General features: G+C 44.5%; 1 protein-coding gene across 3 annotated transcripts in view; it reads right to left on the bottom strand.

The window, feature by feature from the left end:
* The window catches only part of GHR (growth hormone receptor), a 200,700-nt gene that overhangs the window by 55,834 nt on the left and 124,486 nt on the right, over positions 1-20,380 (bottom strand). For 2 of the 3 annotated variants that reach the window (XM_015571011.1, XM_006774555.2), the window contains one exon: positions 2,990-3,055. The exons of the other annotated variant lie outside the window; for it this stretch is intronic. In XM_015571011.1, coding sequence (XP_015426497.1) covers positions 2,990-3,055 — 66 coding nt within the window. The remainder of the gene's footprint in view (positions 1-2,989; positions 3,056-20,380) is intronic. 3 annotated transcript variants of the gene reach the window in all.

Genomic DNA, 20,380 nt, shown 5'->3' with positions numbered 1-20,380 from the left:
CTTGGGGACGCTTCCACTTCTAGGAGCCACTAATGAGTGTTCGCCACCCACTGAGGTCACCCCGGGTGAAAGAATGTTTGTCTTGGATCTCATCCTTGAAAACTGTGTGTCACGCCTTGGAAGAGAAACCGCACCAGGAATTGGTATATGGAGAACACACAGGCCCACTGGAATTTTTAGGGAGATGCTTAATCATCCTTCTCAGACTAAAAAAATAATAATAATAATTAAAGCTAAGATCAAGGCTTTTCGAGGCCTATGCCCATAGATCTCTAGTGATTTTCTTACTGTTTGGTTTCCAGAAGAAATAGAAGACCTTGAGGTCTGTTTACAACCAGAAAGGACCTGCAGGTACTTGAGGAGGCTGACCTTGAGCTGTGAGCTCATGGACATGGGCCTAAGCACACAGAAGATCAGGTCTCTTGTAAACTAAGTGGTCACTATCTACTTCCCTCTGATGACAGCTCAGCAGGTTGCTGGGAACTGGAGGAGGAAAAGTTAAGACCCAATATTTATCTTATAAGGAATCTTCTCTCCCACAATGACATGTGCAAGCAGGGCCGTGTGTAAGGAAGCACAGACACTGGAAATGCCGCAGGTGTTCTCTGGAAAATGTCACTGCCAAGTCCATATTTTAAGACAACTGAACACTCTTGTCTGAATTACCAACAGTATGCATTATCCATGCTTCACTTTGCAAGCTTTGCACTGCCGGTATCCTCTTTACACACTTCCTGGTCTGGTCAGTTAGAGACTCAGGAAAGCTGTTCTCTCTATACCTCCGTTCCTTCCTGTATAAAGCGCATAATTCTATCTGCCTCCTGCTACTTCAGAGACGCGTGGAAGGGGGATAAACAGTATCTGTAGGATGTGGGGCATTATCTGGGGATTAGTGCTGCTTGTGACTCAGGAAGGGCTGCCCCAGTGTGGGTGCAAGAGAGAGCCAACAGAAACACTGCCTCCTTAGAAGGGTCATAGCGTCTGGGCTTACTGACTGCATCCTGTGGAATTGTTTATAAACAGTGGACTGTCAAGAATTCAATGTCAGCCTCAGTGTCAGCGTGGCTCTCTAATGCAGGTCAAAGCTCAAGTTCTCTGCAACAAATACATGCTGCACATTCCCGCGAAGATGCCATCCCTGCACAGACACGCTTCTCTTTTGTGCTTATTTTAGCTGTGTTGTCAGCTAACGAGATCCTTAAGGTTGAAACATCTGATGAAAAAGAATGCTTCAAGCTGAGCGATCCTCTGGCTCTTCTGGAGGCAGCGATGGGTCACAGGCAGGCGTGGGGCAGCTGAAGTACCAACGGGATGCCATAGTGATGACAACAGAGACGTCCTGTGACACGTCCCAAGACCAGACCATGACGCCAGTGCCGTGACCTGAAGCTAAGGTTCGTAGAGGGCTTGTGGGAGAGACTGTATTTTTAGCAATAGGCAAGCGAAGTTTCTCCGCCCGTATCTGGGCCCCTCTCTTTCATAAAGGCCGGCTGAAGGGCATGGAGGTACTCCATGGTAGCTGGAAAATGGTTAAGATATTGGGGGAAACATGGCTTCTATTCTTTTTTGCATATTTTTTGTGTAGGCTACAAGGATGTATAAGATACAACCCCTATTCTTACAGACGACAGCACAGTGTATTAAGAAGGAAGAGAGGGCACACACAACTCTCCATTAGGTTGAGACAAATGACAGTGATACTAAGATGCAAAATAGAGTCAAGACGGGAAATTTCATATTCAATTCTAATACTTGTTGGAATAAAATCAAAGCCATGAGAGGAGAACACAAATAAACACCCCAGGGCCAGACACTATTCTCATTACTTTAAACATATCAACACTTGTCATTTCATAATGACTGTATGAGTTAGGCACTATTAGCATCCCTATTTTACAGATAACAAGCAGAACAGAGCAGAACCCAGGTGCAGAGAGGTTGTGAAGCTCAGGGGAGATCCCACAGCGTGCTGGGAGCATCTGGGACTAACCCGGCTGGCCTGCCCGGGGCTGCGCTCCCCTTGAGCTGTGTGCACTTTCCCCGGGAGCGAGAAAGAAGGGCTGACGACTCTCTTTTGTGCAGGGAGGTGAGTGCTGTGTGATACACCACACAGGAAGGATAATTAGCTAGTATTCTTGCTTATCACAAAGAACATTAACAGATGCCAAATGACTGGCAGGAGTTTCTTCACCACATCCGCCACTCCACAACCTGTAGCTGCACAAGGCTCAATGCTCAGCTCCTCGGACCCCATGATGTGAGGAAGACAATGGTTTGGGGAATCGCTGCAGCTCTGGGGGAGTCTGTAGGGCAATGCATTATGTTTGTGTGCGGGGAGGGTTCCAATGCGGGATGGAGCATGCACCTTCAGCAAAACATTTTTCACGAATTCCTTCTCACTTCCTTCCGGAAAGTAAGCGGAGTGAAAAGTGTGGAATATACCAGCTGGGAAAACCCAGACCTAACTAAACAGCCACCCCTCTCAACCCCTCACGTTAATGAGGGAGGAGACTGACTCCTCAGACACTCTAACTTGCGGGGGTGTTGTACAGTTTGTGTTCTGGCACAATTGACAAGCCCATTAGAGAAATGAAGAAGTAACCTCATAGAGAAGTTGACAGAGACATTCTGACAAAGAATCTTTTAGTTTTCCTGTGCAATTCCAGTCATTCATCCAGTTACTGTATCCCAAATAAAAACAGGGAAAGGACAGTAGCTTGAATTAGCAGGGGTGTGGAACGTCCGGCCCGCGGGCCATATAAAGCCCTTGAAATCATTTGGTCTGGCCCTGCCAAGGCAGTAGGGATGAGTTAATTGAATGTCTGAGCAAATATAGCAGGCTAATTTTTAAGTTGATAATTCTGTATGGCCCGTGAATGATGTTATAAATATCCAAATAACACTTGGCAAAAAAAAGGTTCCCCACCCCTGAATTATAGTAAAGCATAGATAATACTGCTGAAGGAGGAAAAAGGACTACAATTCTTACTTGTCAGTGGGCCAGGATTAACTATTTGTAGACTCTGGGATGCTCTGTTGAGGAAAGCTGGTATGGCTGCAACAGAAAGAGAAGAAAACCATTAGCCATCTCTCCAAAATGGTCTCAGGTGACCCTGTTTCCATCTCACTTTCAAATGACAAAAGGTGAGATGGGCCAACCTCACAATCATCTTTTTCTTTTTTAAAAAAATTAAAATTAGCCCTAACCGGTTTGGCTCAGTGGATGGGGCGTCGGCCTGTGGACTCAAGGGTGCCAGGTTCGATCCGGTCAAGGGCATGTACCTTGGTTGCGGGCACATTCATAGTGGGGAGTGTGCAGGAGGCAGCTGATTGATGTTTCTCTCTCATCAGTGTTTCTAACTCTCTATCCCTCTCCCTTCCTCTCTGTAAAAAAATCAATAAAATGTATTTTTTTAAAAATTAAAATGACACCTGCTTTCTAAGAAGCCCCCATCAGTACCAGAGCAAATGGAAACATTCTGCTCGTAGTCCCCTCTAGACCCACAGGAACAATGAAAGAAATCTTCCTGTATCATCTGAGTCTTGCTTATGGAAAGAAAGCATATCAATTCTTACATTTTTAAAAAAGTTCCTTCAAAAAACCCTTTTCTTAGCCATAAACACGTGAGTGATCCTGGGAGCAGGGAAGGAATGAGGGGAAGCAAAAGTTGGACGAGAGACACTGAACTTTATGATGTGAGATGGGCAGTGAGTCATCTATTATATAAGCAGCTATAATTTTATTGATACTAGTATTAGGTTGCACTCAAAACAGGAAAAATGGAAAATGATCAGGGCGGTTGTCACCGGACTGCTGAACTGGGCTGCTTTGTAAGCATCGCGGCTATAAAGTACGCAACTGCTACCTGGCGAGGAAGGGGGTTCCCCACCCCGATCACGTTATCTGAGGGCGATTCTTAGAGAGGCAATGGGGTCCAGGCCCCCAACGAACACGGAGCTTTAATCACAGCAGGGAAATGACGTGCTTTGGGCCTCAATAGAAACCAACAGTAACAATGCTAAGAAATCTTTCTCTAATACGAAAAAAGGAAGTAGAAGAAAATGAAGATGCGTGGGCAGTGAGCAAACCCACTCCCATTCCCCCCTTGAATTTCAGCGCTGGGAGAACACTGCCCACCTGCCCTGGTCCATGTTTCAACCTGCTTTTTCACACCTCCCCACTGAGCTCAGCAGGCTTGGAGTTCATAATATAGAACCTCACGGATGACATTAAGATCCTTGCTCAGCTGGCATGACTCAGTGGTTGAGCGTTGACCTATGAACCAGGAGGTCGTGGTTAGATTCCTGGTCAGGGCACATGCCTGGGTTGAAGGCTCAATCCCCAATATGGGGTGTGCAGGAGGCAGCTGATCAATGACCCTCTCATCATTGATGTTTCTATCTCTCTTTTCATCTCTGAAATCTATAAAAATATATTTAAATAAAAGATCCTTTTGTTCAACACCATAGCACTCTAAGCCTTGTAGGTTTCTTCAGTCTGGGCACATCAGTGAGAGTACGTTCCCAAGTCACGTTAAGCTTTGTGGGCTTGGGTGAATTAACATTTTAAGTTCTGTAGTACTATCAGTCCTGGAAGTGTTTCTTTTTATTCTCTCTCAATATTTTACTAGTAGCGTCATATGTAGAAGCTCATTTACTCCCAAATGCAATAATGGATTATGACAAAAAGATAATAAACTACCCCCTGCTTTTAACGTGACCAGAAAGGGAAATTATATCTTAGGACAAGTCCACTCACGACTTTGGTACCCCAAGTTTAGTATGACCATCATCTAGAACCCACCCCCACCCCAACTCCTTGCTAACAGTGGAGAACACTTTTATTACCCCTTGGGCACTAGAACATAAAATATTTTTGGTCAAGGTTTGGCAACGGTAGACAACTTGCAACCATGAGTGGCCTGTATCACTGACAACTATGCGCTCCTTGAGAAAGTTCCGACGGCTCAAAGGAAGAGGAAAATTAAGTCAATCGTGGCATGGCACACAAGCCCATGTGTCATTTTGGTCAGAGTTATTCAGCAAGGGTGTCTCAGTTTTCAGCTGGAAACGGAGAAAACGAGCAGACACCAGTTTCCAGGCTCGGATCAGCGGTCCGGCTGACAGATTTCTCCAGAATGGTGCCTGAAATGGAATGTGGGGGTCAGTTATGAGGCCCCGAGGGAGCGCGCAGAGCCAAGCCTCAGGCCTGGAAATGCTTGGGGAGCCGGCCGCTGGGCCCCTCGCGAGCCAGGAGTCTGCTTTCCTTGCAGACAGACATCTGGTGCGCTCCCCTTCTTGGTGTCGGTATTTGGTAACATTTTCATGAAGCAAAAATTCTCACTCAGCTAACACCCTGCACAATATGTGCCGAATAAAAACATAAAAGGAGCAGATGACTCCTGGGGAAGGAGCACAGACCCAGGCCAGCAGCGGGAAGGTACTGGTTACCAAAGTAAAGCATAATAAACACTATTGTGCCATCTTAGCGATGGAGGTGTCGCGCCCAGCTGTCAGTTTTAGTGAGTGTCAACACTGTCCTTAATATCTAGAAAGGCTGGGCAGTGCGGGAGACACTAACCAGGGGTGACAATAAACCGAAGATCCTGACTCCAATCCATTACAGAGGGGCTCTGACATGTGGGTGCTATAAATGAGATGGCTACAGCCCCTGGCCGCCGGGAGCCCAGTTTCTGGGCAGGGAACTTTAAAGGAAGGAGTGGTCCTGGACAAGCTTGAGATAAACAGGCAGTGAAGAGGAAGAGAAAGGGAAGTTGGAGCCCAGGGAAGCACTGCACAAACAGAAGACGTGAGACGGCCTGGGTGTGCGAGGGGCTTTGATCTGTTGCAGGGAGTGGAGTACAGCTGATCTGGGATGTGTGGAGTGGGGAGAAGTCAGGGTAGTGGCGGAGCCATAACAGCGGCAACGACAATGAAAATGACAAGACTCTCTAACATTTACTAAGCACTTACTATTTTGTCTAGCTAGTATTCTGCAGGTGCTAACTGATTAAACCTTACATGTAGACACTGTTACTGTCCCCATATTACAGATAGACACACCAAGGTCCAGATATGTGCCATAGTCAGGAAGTGGAGTACAAGGTTGGACATAACTTCTTTTCATTAAGGACAAGAGCAGAGGTGTCAACACCAGGCGGTGGGCAGTGAGCTGGCCTCTGTGCCACGTGACAGCAGGGGCCCAGCGTCATCACAGCCGTGCTCAGAGGAGCGCCAGAATCGCAGGCTGGCTGAGCTGACATCAATACGAGGTAGGCCAGTCAGGAGCATAGGACTGAGACCAGAAGACCAGAGTACTGGAAGGTCAGGCTGAGGTGTGGGGAGGACAGAAGGGTCTCTCCCTTTATAATGTGGTTTTAGATGTTCTTAATACCTGAGAATTCATTCATTAAAGCAACAGAGCCAGAGTGATTTAACAGTCCAAAGCTCAGATGGTGACTCACAGGTGGTGCGCTGGACCTGGTACCTCTTTCCAATCGTTCAGTGATGTCACGCCATTAACTTGAAATCAGCCATAGTGGGAATATTTACGCCATGATAATTGGCAAATGCTACAAATCAAGGCTCTCCGCCACTGAAGCCTGTGGAAATTCCACCTGCCCTTCAAGATCAGTTTGGGTGTCTTCTCCTCCATGAAGTATTTTTTATATTCTCCCAGTTGAAATCCATCTCTCTATCTTTGTGCTTTCAGAACACTTTTTCTTAATACCTGGACCCGGGCACATAGGATTCCTTGCCTAGTACCTTAGTTATCTGACTTGCCCAATGAATGATAAACTTGAAGTTGGAAGACAAAGACCATGTCTCATTCTACTTTGGATCCACCATAGTATTAGCCCAGTCCCTTAAATATATGCTAAATGAATGCTAAATGCATATTCATAAAATTACTGAGTATCTCACTAGGAAGTCTTTCAGGAAGAGCTATGAGGCATCATGATTTTACTTATATAATTATTTTAAATTTATCATTTTGTGGTCTTTGGAGTCTCAACTTGCACAAAAGAAGATTCTAAAGTGCATCATCAGCTCCATGACAAGTGTTCTCCTGGGACATTGATGCTCAAACTTGAGGCAAAGACAGCATATTTTACCACATTTTCATGGTAGTTGGCCCCTTAAAAGTGTTTGGTGAAGGAAAGAAACAATGAAAATAAGATTGTTTCATTTCCTTACCCACTTCCTGTCACTCAGAAGGATGCATTTGCCTGGATCTGATCACAGCAGAGAGCCACCTTGTTGATTTCAAGGTATACCAACCACCCTTGTCGCCACATACTGGGCTGAGACTGGTAGTAGTGACTTGTAAGTCCTGCGAATTGGTTGCTTTGGCCAATTCATGAGTCTCCGTGCTGAGACCAGGCAGTGTTTCAGAAGCATGGCGTGTCCAATATATGCTAAGAAAGCATACGCTTTGCCAGAGGTTTGGAGGTGTGTTTTCCCCTCCCGGGGCAAAGGCATCTTCTACAAACAGGTTGGTCTAGGCTCCTGCCACTCAGCCTCGCGTTTCTTTCCAAGCTCCACTCATCAGTTCTCATGTAATGTTTCTTGAACAAAATCCTGTTCTCTCAGTCGGTAGGTATCTGAGAGGTAGAGAAAGTGGCCATCAGTCGAAGACGCAATGTGTGAGCAGCTCCGATGTGGCAGACGCTGTCCTAGATGCCAGGAACACAGAGGTGAAGAGAGGCCTTTCTGGGCCCACGTTCTGGGGTGTGTGCGGGCACCGTCAACAGAGAAGCAAACAGGCAGCGCCAGTAGCAGAGTGGAGCAGTAAGATGTGGGTGAGTGGTTACTGTGGCCCTGCATGCAGAAGGGAAAATACAGGCCCAAAGGTGGGCCTGAGGAATAAGCAGGAGGCTAGTGTCGCAGGAGCGGAGCAGGGAAGGGGACAGGCAAAGGAGCTGAGATTGCAGAGGGCCAGGGCCAGGCCTGGCACAGTTCATCAGGCCAGGGATAGGCCCTGTGGAGTGTTTACCACGCCAGCTTCCGTGAAAGGGACCCTATTGAGTTGCAGCTGCTATTGCTGCCAGACCTGTCTCATTGCAGCGTGTCCGTCCCACTTGAATCCTTCACTGTGATCAATAGTTGGGAACTGGGAGGTGTTGGCACTGGGTCAGGAGGCTGTCTGGTGTATGGTTTTAATTCACTCATTACCTTGATTCCACTGTAGTTGGTCTAGGTCATAGACACAACCCAGAGGGCCATTTGTTGATTAAAGACATGTATTGAGCACCCATTATGTGCAAGGCACTACACTAGACACTGGGATATGGTGGTGAACGGACTAACATAGGCCCCAAAGGCTCACTGCTCTCTATTCCCCTAAACGGACCCTCTGCCCCAGACCAATGTGTCTGCGAGCCATCGGACACATTCCCGATTCTAGGTCTCTCTGCTCACCTATATTATTCTCTTTGCTGTCTCCAGAATGGGGAGAAGACCAGAGGTTAATTTCGCCTATAGAGTGGGAATAACAGTTCAGAAAATAAAATAATGTACATGCAGTGCTTAACAGCATGGTTGACACACAGTATATATATATATATATATATATACACACACTTTTTATTGTTGATGGTATTATAGATATCTCCCCTTTCCCCCCTTATCCTCCTGCTCCCAACCCTTACCCCCCTACCCCCAATGTCTTCACTACCCTATTGCTCTTGTCCATGGGCTGATGCATAGTGTTTATGCTCACAATGGCTTCTCAATTAGTGGCATTTATTATATCTGCCACTCGGCTTATAGTTACTGATGTCCTACGCTGTATTTTGCACTATTTAGTGTTTACTTTCTTGCCCCCACAATTAGATTATAAATTCCTTAAATGTAGGAACCATATTTTAATCTTTTTAAACCTGCACACAGTAGGCCCTTAATAAATATCTATAGAACGATGGCTAATCTGGCCTTTCAGACCAATGGCCTCTTCTTTGGATTAGTTCCTATCTATGAGTTAACCAAGAGTCTCAGTGGAAGGTTATGTGTAATTACAGATGTATTTGTCACATCTGTATGTAATAAGAGAAAAAAGAGGACTTTCACACAGCTTCTCTCAGATACTTGACTCACAGTTTTTAGATTCACTTTCTGAAGGCCAGTTTTGGAAAGAAGTAGTTGAAACTCTGCTTTGTGGCTGGCGTGGGACCAGCTCCAGAAGTTATTCTGCAGTGGAAAATGGAAGCTCTACCCAAAGTGAATGGAGATGGATAAGGTGACAAGCCACCATAGGCACATACCTTGGCAGCAAGGTACCCGGTGCTTATTTTTTTAAACTTTGTCCTTTGCGTTGGGCCTTCTGTAGTTTTTGGCTCCAGTGAGAAGAAACCTTTATGGATGCCGAGGCTTAACTCTAACTCTGCGTTCTGCGTTTCCAAAATGTACAATTAAAAGTACAGTCAAAACAGTCAATCAAATCACACAACATCCATTTAAAGTAGAAAATTATACCAGGTGTGAAAAAAAACATATGACATCTTTCAGTATGTTTAAACTGAAAAGGAGCTATATTTCTTTGTAGCTAGAGGGCAGGCGAAGTCTCCCAGTCTAGAATATAGGTTTTGCTTCCTGGCTTGAATTACATTTACTGGGATGATGATATGACATAAAGAAAAAAATCACAAGCCTTATTGACAATCCATATGTGGCCACGGCGCTGGCACAGATGCCCGGGACAGTGAGTCTTTGTGTCGGCCTAGAGAGGCACCCTGCCCATAGGCTTTCTGGCGGGATGGGGACACTGTATGGCTTTAAGTGTTCCCTGATCGAATGTGGGAAAAGCAGCAGCCAGCCAAGTTCTGAACAGAGTTTTTATTGTGCGGAGGCCAGGAGGTGAGGGGGAGGGAGAGGGACAGGGCTCCCACACAACTCTGCCCTGCTCTGCTTTCTGGTAGATGTACGTTTAAAAGGCCAGAAAGGACACCTCTGGGGCAAAGGAAGATACCTATGAGACTTTACACAGTTCAGGTTTAGGATCTGCAGTAAATGTGACTGATATTTAATTGGTATTAATTTATTTACATGTGTATTTACATTTAATGAACTTCCTAGTATCCGCTAAATGCAACTGAAGAGCAAGCAAACTAATAGGTGTGACCATTTAGATCTCAACGGAGTCTGGTCTGCCATGAGCCCTGCCCTGAACTAGAACTCTGAATGGCCTGGGTGGGTCTAGAGGAGGAGCGTGCAGGGGAAAGGGATCTATAGAGGTCAGGAATTGTAGGGCCACCAACATCATTCCAAAAGAAAACCACAATAGGTTCTGCGTAATTGGACATTTCTCTTCCTCAAGAATAACATTAAAAAGCCCTGAAAAACTCATCTGGAAAGTGAAGTCTATTTTTGGTTTCTTCAGAGTTGTTCTCCCAGAATCTTCTCTGCTATTCCCGGATCTTGTCAGCGCTGCCCAAAGGACTGCCTGCACTGTCTGGTTCCTTCTCTTCTGAATCCACTTCAGCTGTGCTTCTGATCCCCTCCCCTCCACTAACTCTGCTGATCAAATCCCAAGGGCTCTTCCCCTTCCCTGTACTCCTCACGTTTTGAGATGTACTTGACCCAGTAGACCATTTCCTTTTCGACCATGTCCTTTTCAAGCTCAGTCTCGCTTCCGTGATGCCGAGTTGGCTTGGTTTCCCTTCCATTTCACAGCTGTTCTTCCTTGTTCTCTTCCTCTGCTTGAGCCCTAAATATTGTAGTGTCACAGGCTCTTCACTGCCCTAGTCTCATAGCTTTACACATCACCTGCATGCTGATGGCTCCACATTTCTACCTCAGCCTCAGCCTCTCCACTGAACTGCAGTCTCTGCTCAGCCTCCTTGGCATCATCACTAAGTATCCTATCAGTGTCTCAGTCCTAACACAGAATTCTTGAGTAATCTCTGACCAAACCTGTTTCTGCTCAACTCTTCACTATCTCTGTAAATTATCTCACCATCCACCCTGGTTTTAAGCCCCAAACCTCTAGGTCATCTTCGTGTCTTCACTTTCCCCAACTCCTCTTCTCCCCTTGAACCCATTGACAAGTATGTCAGTTCCATCTCAATTCCCTTCTCTCCATCTCCTTTGCTATGATAATAGTCCACGCCCCCAACACATCTTGCCTGAACTCTCAAATAGCTTCCTAATCTTTCCACTTCCACATTTGTCCCCCTTCAATTAACTATTGAAACAATTAACAGGGTGACTTTTAAAAGCATAAATCAGATCATGTTACTTCAATGATCTAAAATTCTCCAGTGCTTTCTATGTGATCAGAATAAAGCCCCAACTCCTAATAATGGCCACCAGGATTGCTCCCCTTCCCCTTCCTCTTTTCTAACAGAATCTTGATTCTGTCCAGGTAGCCACTCTTCTCCGGGCAGCTGATGTGCCTCAAGGGAAGGTGATCGAACCCCAGCTCCACGAGTAAGTATATTCCCTTCCTCTTCTGAAGTTCAAAGAACCCTGACTCATTTCACCCTAAGTCTATTTGCTGTCACAAATGATAAGATTTCATACTTTTTTTTTTATAGCCAAGTAATATTCCATTGTCTACATGTACCACAGCTTTCTTATCCAGAGAAAGGCAAATACCATATGATTCCATTTATATGTGGAATTTAAAGAACAAAGTAAATGAACAAACAAAGTTGAAAGAGACTCATATACACAGAGAGACAACTGGTGGTTGCCAGAGAGGAGGGGAGGCTGGGGCACTGGGTGAAAGAGGTGAAGGGACCAAGAAGCACAAATTTATAGTTACCAAATAGTCACTGTGAAATAAGTAAAACATAGGAATATAGTCAATAATATTGTGATAACTATGTATGTTGTCAACTCGGTACTAGAAATATCAAGGGGAACACTATGAAAAGTAAGCTATATACCCAAAATCAATACATAATAATAATAATAATAATAATAATAAAATAATAATAATAATAATAATAAAAATAAAAACACGTGGAAAGCCTACGACAATTGTTTAAAATTAGCAACAAATAAATGGTTGCTAATTTGCTTAGCTGGGCACAAAGGTTTGGTTAAAGCAGGCAGAATCTTTGAATGCAAATAGCCGGCGATCTAAAGAGCAGCTGGCGTCTTTTCCCTATCCCACCATCACCACTATTTTCTTGGACTCAAAGACACAAATTTTTGGGCTTGTCTATGAGTCCCCTTTTCCTACCAATTGTCAGAACATATAATTGGCTGTTGCTTCACGGTAAGTGTTCCTTAGGCTCTGCCTTCATCCTTTTCCCATCTAACGCTTCTCAAACAAGGGCCCTGTCTTCACCCAGACCTTCCTCTGCCCTGAGCTAGGATCCCAGTCCATTCTCCTGCTGGATTAATCTTCCTAAAGACCCTTTTCATTTGCCACATCCCCGCTATGGACCCAAATGGCACCTCTCGCTTGCTGGATTAAGTCCAAATTTTTCAGCCCAACATTCACATCGCTCCTCCAGAAGGTACTACTTCATTACTCTGACTCCTTTCCCACAACGTGTTAGTGTAAACCCACGTGTTAGACAACACAGGGTACTTAGGATCCTCAGGCTGCATCCTCTATTCTGTCTCCTTAATTTTTTTCTTTATCCTCTTCTGCTGAGAGTTCCATCCTTTCTTCCTGAAGCAAACTATCCAACTCCCTGGAGAAAACCCCTCCTTCATAAAACCTTCCCCATCAGTGGCTCCATTCTGACAATTTTTGACATTTTACCCCTCCTGGAGCTGGGCACTGAAGTTCTCCATCAGTCATTTTTCTTGAAAGGATTGCTGGGGAGGAACATGGAATGCAGACTATTTGTATACAGTTATTATCATTAGGCTGATCTCTCAAAACAGGAAAATGTGCCCCGAGTATGTCCTGTGAATGTGTAGCCAAATAGCGTTAGAGGACCCACAGACTTCCAAAAAAGTCCTTGAAGTCACACTGGAATACGACCACGTGTAATACTCATTTCCAATGATTAGGATCTATCCATAGCTTCCAGGAAATAATTCACATTGTTCTCTGTCCTTGAGCACTTTCTTACAGTTAGATCGGTACAAACAGGTATGTTTTAGAAATATTAAAATGTACAGTCAAGTAGCTTTCTTTAATTAAAACCCAGTAAGTATATGTTTATTTAAAAATTTTTCTACTTCTATAGTGTAGTTTTAGCGGGTAATCTACTTTGTTCCAGCTTTACCACAAAATGTATTTATTGTTCATAACTGGTGGCATGTAGTATAAAGGTAAGTGGATGACAGGGCCATGCGGTGTAAAAATATCTCCTCTAAACCCATTTCTTGCTACTGAGAAATACTGAGATGAGAAACAGGTTATACTCAGTCATTTCAGTCAGCACATCTTTAAGTGAGCACTGCCTACATGCCCACGCCTAGCTCTCTGCTAGGTTCTGTGCACTAAGGAAAAGCAGTTGAATACTTGGCCACTGGGATCCGAAGTCCCAGTCTAGGCAGGAAGCAAACCTAACAGACCAGATGCCACCAGAGGCTCCTAAGGGCTAAAATGTTTAGAACTCACCGATGCATAAGGAGCTGGGGAAGTGGGCGGTGGACACAGTCAGGAGTGACTTGATAATTTGAATGCCAGTGATAGAACTGCCACTGTTTTTTTGGCCTGTAGAAGGGAGGCTGCAGATAAATGGGCAGTGGGGGAAACACCATGGCCCAGGGCAATGATGGCAGGCAAGACTGGCTTAGAGGAGATGGCTAGGGACAGCTCTAGCTGTGATGGGGGCTGTGTCCGGGAGGAGACGTGGAAGAGTTGGACATTTAACATGGAGCCAGATGGCCTCAAAGCACAGACTTGAAGCACTTGGCAATGGGAGCCACGGAGGCTCTTGAGCTGGAGCATGGCGGGACAAAAGGGCTGTGTCAGGAAGCCGGGCTCTTCAGCTGCGTGCCTGAGGGGTTAGCAAATCCACGGGGCTCTTGCAGTGGCCTGGGAATGACCTCCGAGAACACTGAGCTCATACCCATTATTCTCTATGGTTCCTGCGTGTTCGAAGACCTTGACAAAATAAGGCTTTCACCACATGACTTGACTTCGATGGGAAAGTTTCCTTTTCCATCATCCCGCCAAGTCTTCCAGGCCCATGCCCCTCGCTCCCGCCCTGCAGTGGCTGGCGACCTCCTCTTCAGAACCACCCTCACCTCATGACCATTCAGTGATAAGACACACAAGAGATCACAACATTGCATCAGCTGGAACTTCAACCCCAGTGGGGCCCCAAAATGAACACAAGTGTTTGCTTTTAACAGTTTTAACTTGAGAAATAAAGATAACATAGTAAACCTTTCTATGAGACGTTCCCCACCCTGCTGCCAAGTGGGCTGCGTCCGAGCCCCCGCCCCTGCAGGTGGAGTTCCTTCCAGGCCACGTGCAGAGGGTCCAGAAAACCCCAGACGCTGTCACTGAACAGAATAACCTGGTTCTGATCTGAAAGACTGGGTCTGGACATGTGAGCGTAGGGCTGCGCTTATGGAAAAGCAAGCAAACGGCCCACATCTGGCCACCTGGCAGCATTTACTCACTTCCTCTTGGCAGAAACCACGGACCAACAAGCCTCTGGCAAAAGGTTAAAAATGAAAAAATAAAATATTTGAATGAAATGATATTTCAGGGTATCTTTACTGATACCTGAAAATTTATGGGGCACTTATGACGGCAGAATAAGGAACAGTTCCTAATGAACAACTGATGAACAAAAATAGAGCCAGAGACATCGAAGCATCCAAAGACCGTGAAGCTTCAGAGGGAAAGCAGGGGAGGGGGTAAGAGATCAACCAAAGGACTTGTATGCATGCACATGAGCATAACCAATGGACACAGACACTAGGGGGGTGAGGGCATGTGCTGGGGGTAGTGGTGGGGATGGCCGGGGAAAGGTCAATGGGGAAAAAAGGAGACTTATGTAATACTATGTGTAATACTTTAAACCAGGGGTCCTCAAACTACGGCCCGCGGGCCACATGCAAATACAAATATTGTATTTGTTCCCGTTTTGTTTTTTTACTTCAAAATAAGATATGTGCAGTGTGCATAGGAATTTGTTTATAGTTTTTTTTTTTTTAAACTATAGTCCGGCCCTCCAACGGTCTGAGGGACAGTGAACTGGCCCCCTGTTTAAAAAGCTTGAGGACCCCTGCTTTAAACAATAAAGGATTAAGAAAAAGAACTGTTCCTATTTACTCATTAAATCGGTAAATAATGATTGATAACATCCTACACCTGCTGAGTGTCGCGCAGGACTGAAAGCCCTGAGAAAACATCGCCCAGAGTCCCCAGGGCACAGCCGGATGCTCGCTGGCTATCCGCCCCAACAGGACCAAGCTGGTTAAAAGTGCCCACAACATAGCTGTCTGGTGATTTTTAAAAGAAATCCAGTATGGTTAGTGAGCAAAGAGATGAGATTATGATGATGAAAAAACTACGAAATGAATTTGGAAGATAACCCAAATCTTAGTTAAATCTTCACCTACAGAACCCAGTAACAGTTTCTGGGGAATAGTCAATGCATTCAGCCAAGTCGGCGATTTCAACCAGTGTGCTGCAAGAATTTTTACATTATGCAATACCTGACTGTTGAGTCAGGGGCACTGACCTCTTTTCCCTTAGACTGTCAAATAAAAAAATGACAACAGCCAACGTAACAATAGCCATCTAGTGTGAATGCCCTGTCTTGAACCATAAATATCTAGGTTATAGAATAGGATTGCATCTTATTGGTCACATCTCACTTTGGAACAAAAAGGGTAGGTAATCTCTATTATTATTATTATTGTTATTATTGCAAATCAACCAAAATTATACCTATTTTTTTGTAAAATCAGCAAAAAATATAACATTTTTTTGATGTGCTGCAGAATTTGAGTAGTTTATGTGTGCCATGAGATGAAAAAGGTTGAAAATCGCTGACCTAAGTAAATGTCAGAAATGACAGCATTATGTATCAATGCATGTTACTAACAATGAAAGGTTCGTGTTTACTTGGTGGGTTACTTATACCTCCTTTACTCATTTCTCAGTTACAGCTGCACCTCAGTGTGTGTGCACAAAAATATCCTTATTTTCTTGTTAGCCTTCTTTTGCTGTGCAGTTTAAAAAGCCTTAAGAACGTATTCTTACAAACTCCCCAGGTGCAGATTTCATGTGCAGCAGGTATGAATTTTCTGCAAAGGCATCATTCGGGCTGCAGAAAATGCCACATAATTGCACTTCTCTGAAATTGATTTTCGGCTGAGGTCGAGCCTCCCACCCCAAGTTGCTGGGGTATTCAATTTCAGCTGTTTCTGTAGGAAACAGAGCTATTTCCTTTCCTTGGGTTGTGGGAGGGTCTTTGGAGTGCTTACACAGAGATAAACATCTACCCTGGACAAAATATCCATTCTCTTTCTTCTCCTTAACTGTCCTTAACTCCAAAGATGCTCACCTCCCTCCCCAATATCTATAAACAATCTGAGGGAGAGAAGTCCCGACCTAGACCTGCCAACCCCCTGGAGCCGAGGGGATAAGCTACTTGGCTCCCTTTGGGAAGAAAACACAAGTGAACGCAACAATCAATGCTCCAGCTACTCTGAGATGTTAAGTGGCTCGTGTTCACCTCCCATCCCTACCAAATGACTCAGAAGTGTTGAAAGACAGCATTTCTTAGTCATCATTTCCTTAGGACTGTGACCTAGAATGGAGTAGCAATTTGTATTCCGTGCTAAAGAACGTTCTTTATAGAGCTGGCTCCTCCAAGCAGTGTGGCCTGTTGGCCAGCGGCTTTAGCATCTCTGGGGGCTTTCGAAATGCAGATGCTCAGGCCCCACCCCAGGCCATCAGAAGAAGAGCCACCTGCGGCCAGGGGGTTTACACACACCTTTCAGTTTGAGAAGCACTTCTCCAGGTGGCTTTTCCTCTCTCTTTTCCTTTCCCACTTTTAAAAAACCCGGCATAATGATCCTTGCATTTCTCATGGACCCAGAAAAATACCTTCCAAATGAGTAATGAAAACTAAGCTTTTAAATGGGGGTTCTCTCTGTTCTGCAACCCTGGGATGAAAGCTGTCACAACATCTGGGATGTGGTAACCAAGAGACGTCCCCAGTGGGAAACGAGTTCACATTTTTCTTCTGGAGGGAACAGGGCACAGTCACACTCTGGTTCTACGTTTACGCTGCTAATTTCTAAATTGTGCATGGAGGGACTTCTGAGCCGGGATCACGGAGTTGTAATTTGAGGAATGAAAGGCCAGCATTTGGTCCAGCTCCCAAGCACAGCTTACTGACTGCGTACAACAGACAGCAGAAGTCCTCTGAGCCAGGGTACAAGTACTTTTCAGAAGTCATTAGACTTGCGAAAATTCTATTTGGCCTATAAAATTTGCACTTGGCTGAACCATTTATACTCTGCAATGCCAATTTATTTTCCAACCCCAATGTCCCTAACTTTAATAAGCCAAGAATCAGGAATATTTGTTAGTTATAAATCTCCAGTTTTCCCCCATTTCTATCTCCAGGGAAGACTATTAGAGAAGAAAGACAGATTCAATTAACTGTTTGAAAAGTCTTTTCCATGTTTTATGGCCTTTTGGTACATCATTCACTCATGCATTCACTCATTTCCATCCTCCCTCCCCCCAATTTCAAGTAGCTGTTTTTAAGGCAATTTTATGTCTTCAAGATAATGTTAAAATCAGAGACCTGAAATAATTTACAAGTGATATTTCCTGTTTTTGAAATGATGCTCTACAAATTCCATAGCTTTCCACATTGGTGCCTGGTACAGAGTGTTACCAAGAACGACTTGGTTTGTTCATTTCTTTTTTAAAAAATATATTTTTATTGATTTCAGAGAGGAAGGGAGAGGGAGAGATAGAAACATCAATGATGAGAGAGAATCATCGCTCGGCTGCCTCCTGCACGCCCCGCACTGGGGACAGAGCCCACAACCTGGGCATGTGCTCTGACCAGGAATCAAACTGTGATCTTCTGGTTCATAGGTCGATGCTCAACCACTGAGCCACACAGTTTGTTTATTTCTTAAAAACAATTATCAAGTGGCTATTATGAGTTTAATCAGTTATCAAACACAGATTAAACAATAGAAGAGGTAAGGATTCTATTGAAGGATTATAATAGAAGAGGTGAGCAGTAAAAGTATAAGGTACATAAATCCCCAAGCTCAGGTCAGTTACAGCTCTACTGCAGAAGCCAGATAGGAACCCACACACACAGTGAAGCAACAGGAGTGCTGAGTCAGCATTAACACAGCATGACTAGCCGGCCTGGGAGACCCACATGGATAAATTAGGACTTGAAGTGGACCCTGGAGGATGGCTAGGTAGGCATCAGAGGGAAAGGACTGCAGGGTCACAGTCACAGATAATAGTATGCACTTATTTTGACGTTGAAACAGCTCTACCTGAAAGAACTAGAAAAGGCAATAACTTCTCATTAGGAAGAGCAGTTTGGAAGTGATTCCCTGCATTTTTGAGTAAATGAGGCTGGTTTGAAGAAGTTCTAGATCCCAATCCCACATAGATGCTGGGTAGATGGAGGCTTTCTGACCGGCCACCTTTACAGACGACACTGTTTGTGAGGCTCAAACCCTGGAGTCAAAGGGAAACCACCCCCGGAAGGTGCAGACCTCAATCTTAGAGCAAGTGTAGTTCTAATTTAATCCAGGGAAGGACAAACAGCTTCCTAAATCTTCATTCAATCAAATGGCTTGAGCTGACATTCCTTTGCACAGCCAAAAGTTTCAAAATACTTTTAAAAACCTAAAAAAAATAAACCACCACCACCAGTAAGTTAATACCAGCAAAGTATTTGAGCAAAAATGTCACCACCTCAGAGATGTCCTGGTTCAGATACCAGAACCCGGTAGTGGGCAAATGCAGTCCTCAGTCTGGTCCTCCCATTTCCCATCACCCTTCCCATCAGCGAACACTGCCTGGCTCGCCACCTGCCCTGCCCGAGGCTAAAGCCATTGCACTCCACACTCTTGGCCTCTAGCCAAGGGACTTTTGTTGTTGTTGTTTGCATTTCCCAAAATCAAAACGCTAGAAAAGAGTTTTACCTTTATCAAGGGGGCTGTGTCTTGTAAAAGAATCAAAGAGCAGTTGTAAGTTTTCCAATATGAATCTTCCGTGTGGCAATTCACTTAATGTGAAAATTGTTAATGCTACAACAAAAGTAAATGGCTTTCCCAACAGACTTACTGGCAGAACATTTATGAGAAATATTATGCTTGTAACTTTAGGTCATTTCCCCAGAGTGAAATGCCCCTTTTTTGAGTTTCTGTAAATCACTAACACAATGGAAGAGCCATCTTGATGCCTTCAGAGCGTTCTTTTAAGGGGATTTCAAGACATTTGTTCATTGTCGAGGCAGAAGAGCTAACTCTGTATGTATGTGTTCCATATTTCCTTTTCGGAAAATAAATACTTAAATACCTAAATTGGATGATTTTCTGTCAGTCCACTGTTTCTCCGGCAGATAAGCTATTAATGTTGATTTATTTCTGGTCCCAAATGGAACTATTTGGGCTACAAAAACCAGTACAGAAGTGGAGTAAGTACCAATCACTTTTGTTCTTTTAAAATAATGCGCATGGCCTCTCCAGCTGTGGACTGAGGCTGGCCGGCATGCATCTTTCAAGTTTTCCACCATGAGCAACTTTGGAGGTAGGAAGACTAGATATGATGGCATTGCATTTAGTATGAGAAATATTCCCGTACTGGAGTTTCAAGGCACTACAATGTGAAAAGCATAGTTCTGCCTTCTTGAGAAATCTGCCTATATAGTAAAAGTTTCCTGCTGCAGAAGAAAATGACATCGTTAAAACAGTCCTTGTCCTGGTGAAAGGTCCATATTAAATCAAAAGAGCTCTCCAAAATAAACTAATAAACTTTGAAATGAAGAACTGCGATGTCAGCCTGTTATGACAGAGGCACATTATGTTCCTTCTCTTGCTTGTGTTCCTTATTTCTGAGAAGACAGGCAGAGAAAACGATTTTTAAAACCACAACAACTGTTAAAACTCCGTATCTGCATTGCTAAGGACCGGTCTATGAGTCAGAAGGTTACTCCTCCGAAAGGTGAGGTTGCATTTGAACACACGGGGTATAGATAAATGAACATGACCCGTCCCTTCTCTCTCCCTCTTTTCCTTCCTCCCTGTGGTTTCTTTCTTCTTCACAGGGGTCAGACCTAGGTTATCTCTGACAGATCTCCTTGGTTCCTTCCCCATTTCTCCTCACAGGCATTTCCTCTAATATACATCCTGCACGTCTAATCTCCCAGTAAATCTCCTACCAGGTCTGCATTTCAGAACACCCAGGCTGCCATAGCAGCTGAACCCTGCATCTCCACAATCACAGCAGCTT

This window comes from Myotis davidii, unplaced genomic scaffold, assembly GCF_000327345.1.
Source record: "Myotis davidii unplaced genomic scaffold, ASM32734v1 scaffold348, whole genome shotgun sequence".
NCBI lineage: Eukaryota > Metazoa > Chordata > Mammalia > Chiroptera > Vespertilionidae > Myotis > Myotis davidii.
This window is presented reverse-complemented; position numbering and strand designations above follow the sequence as displayed.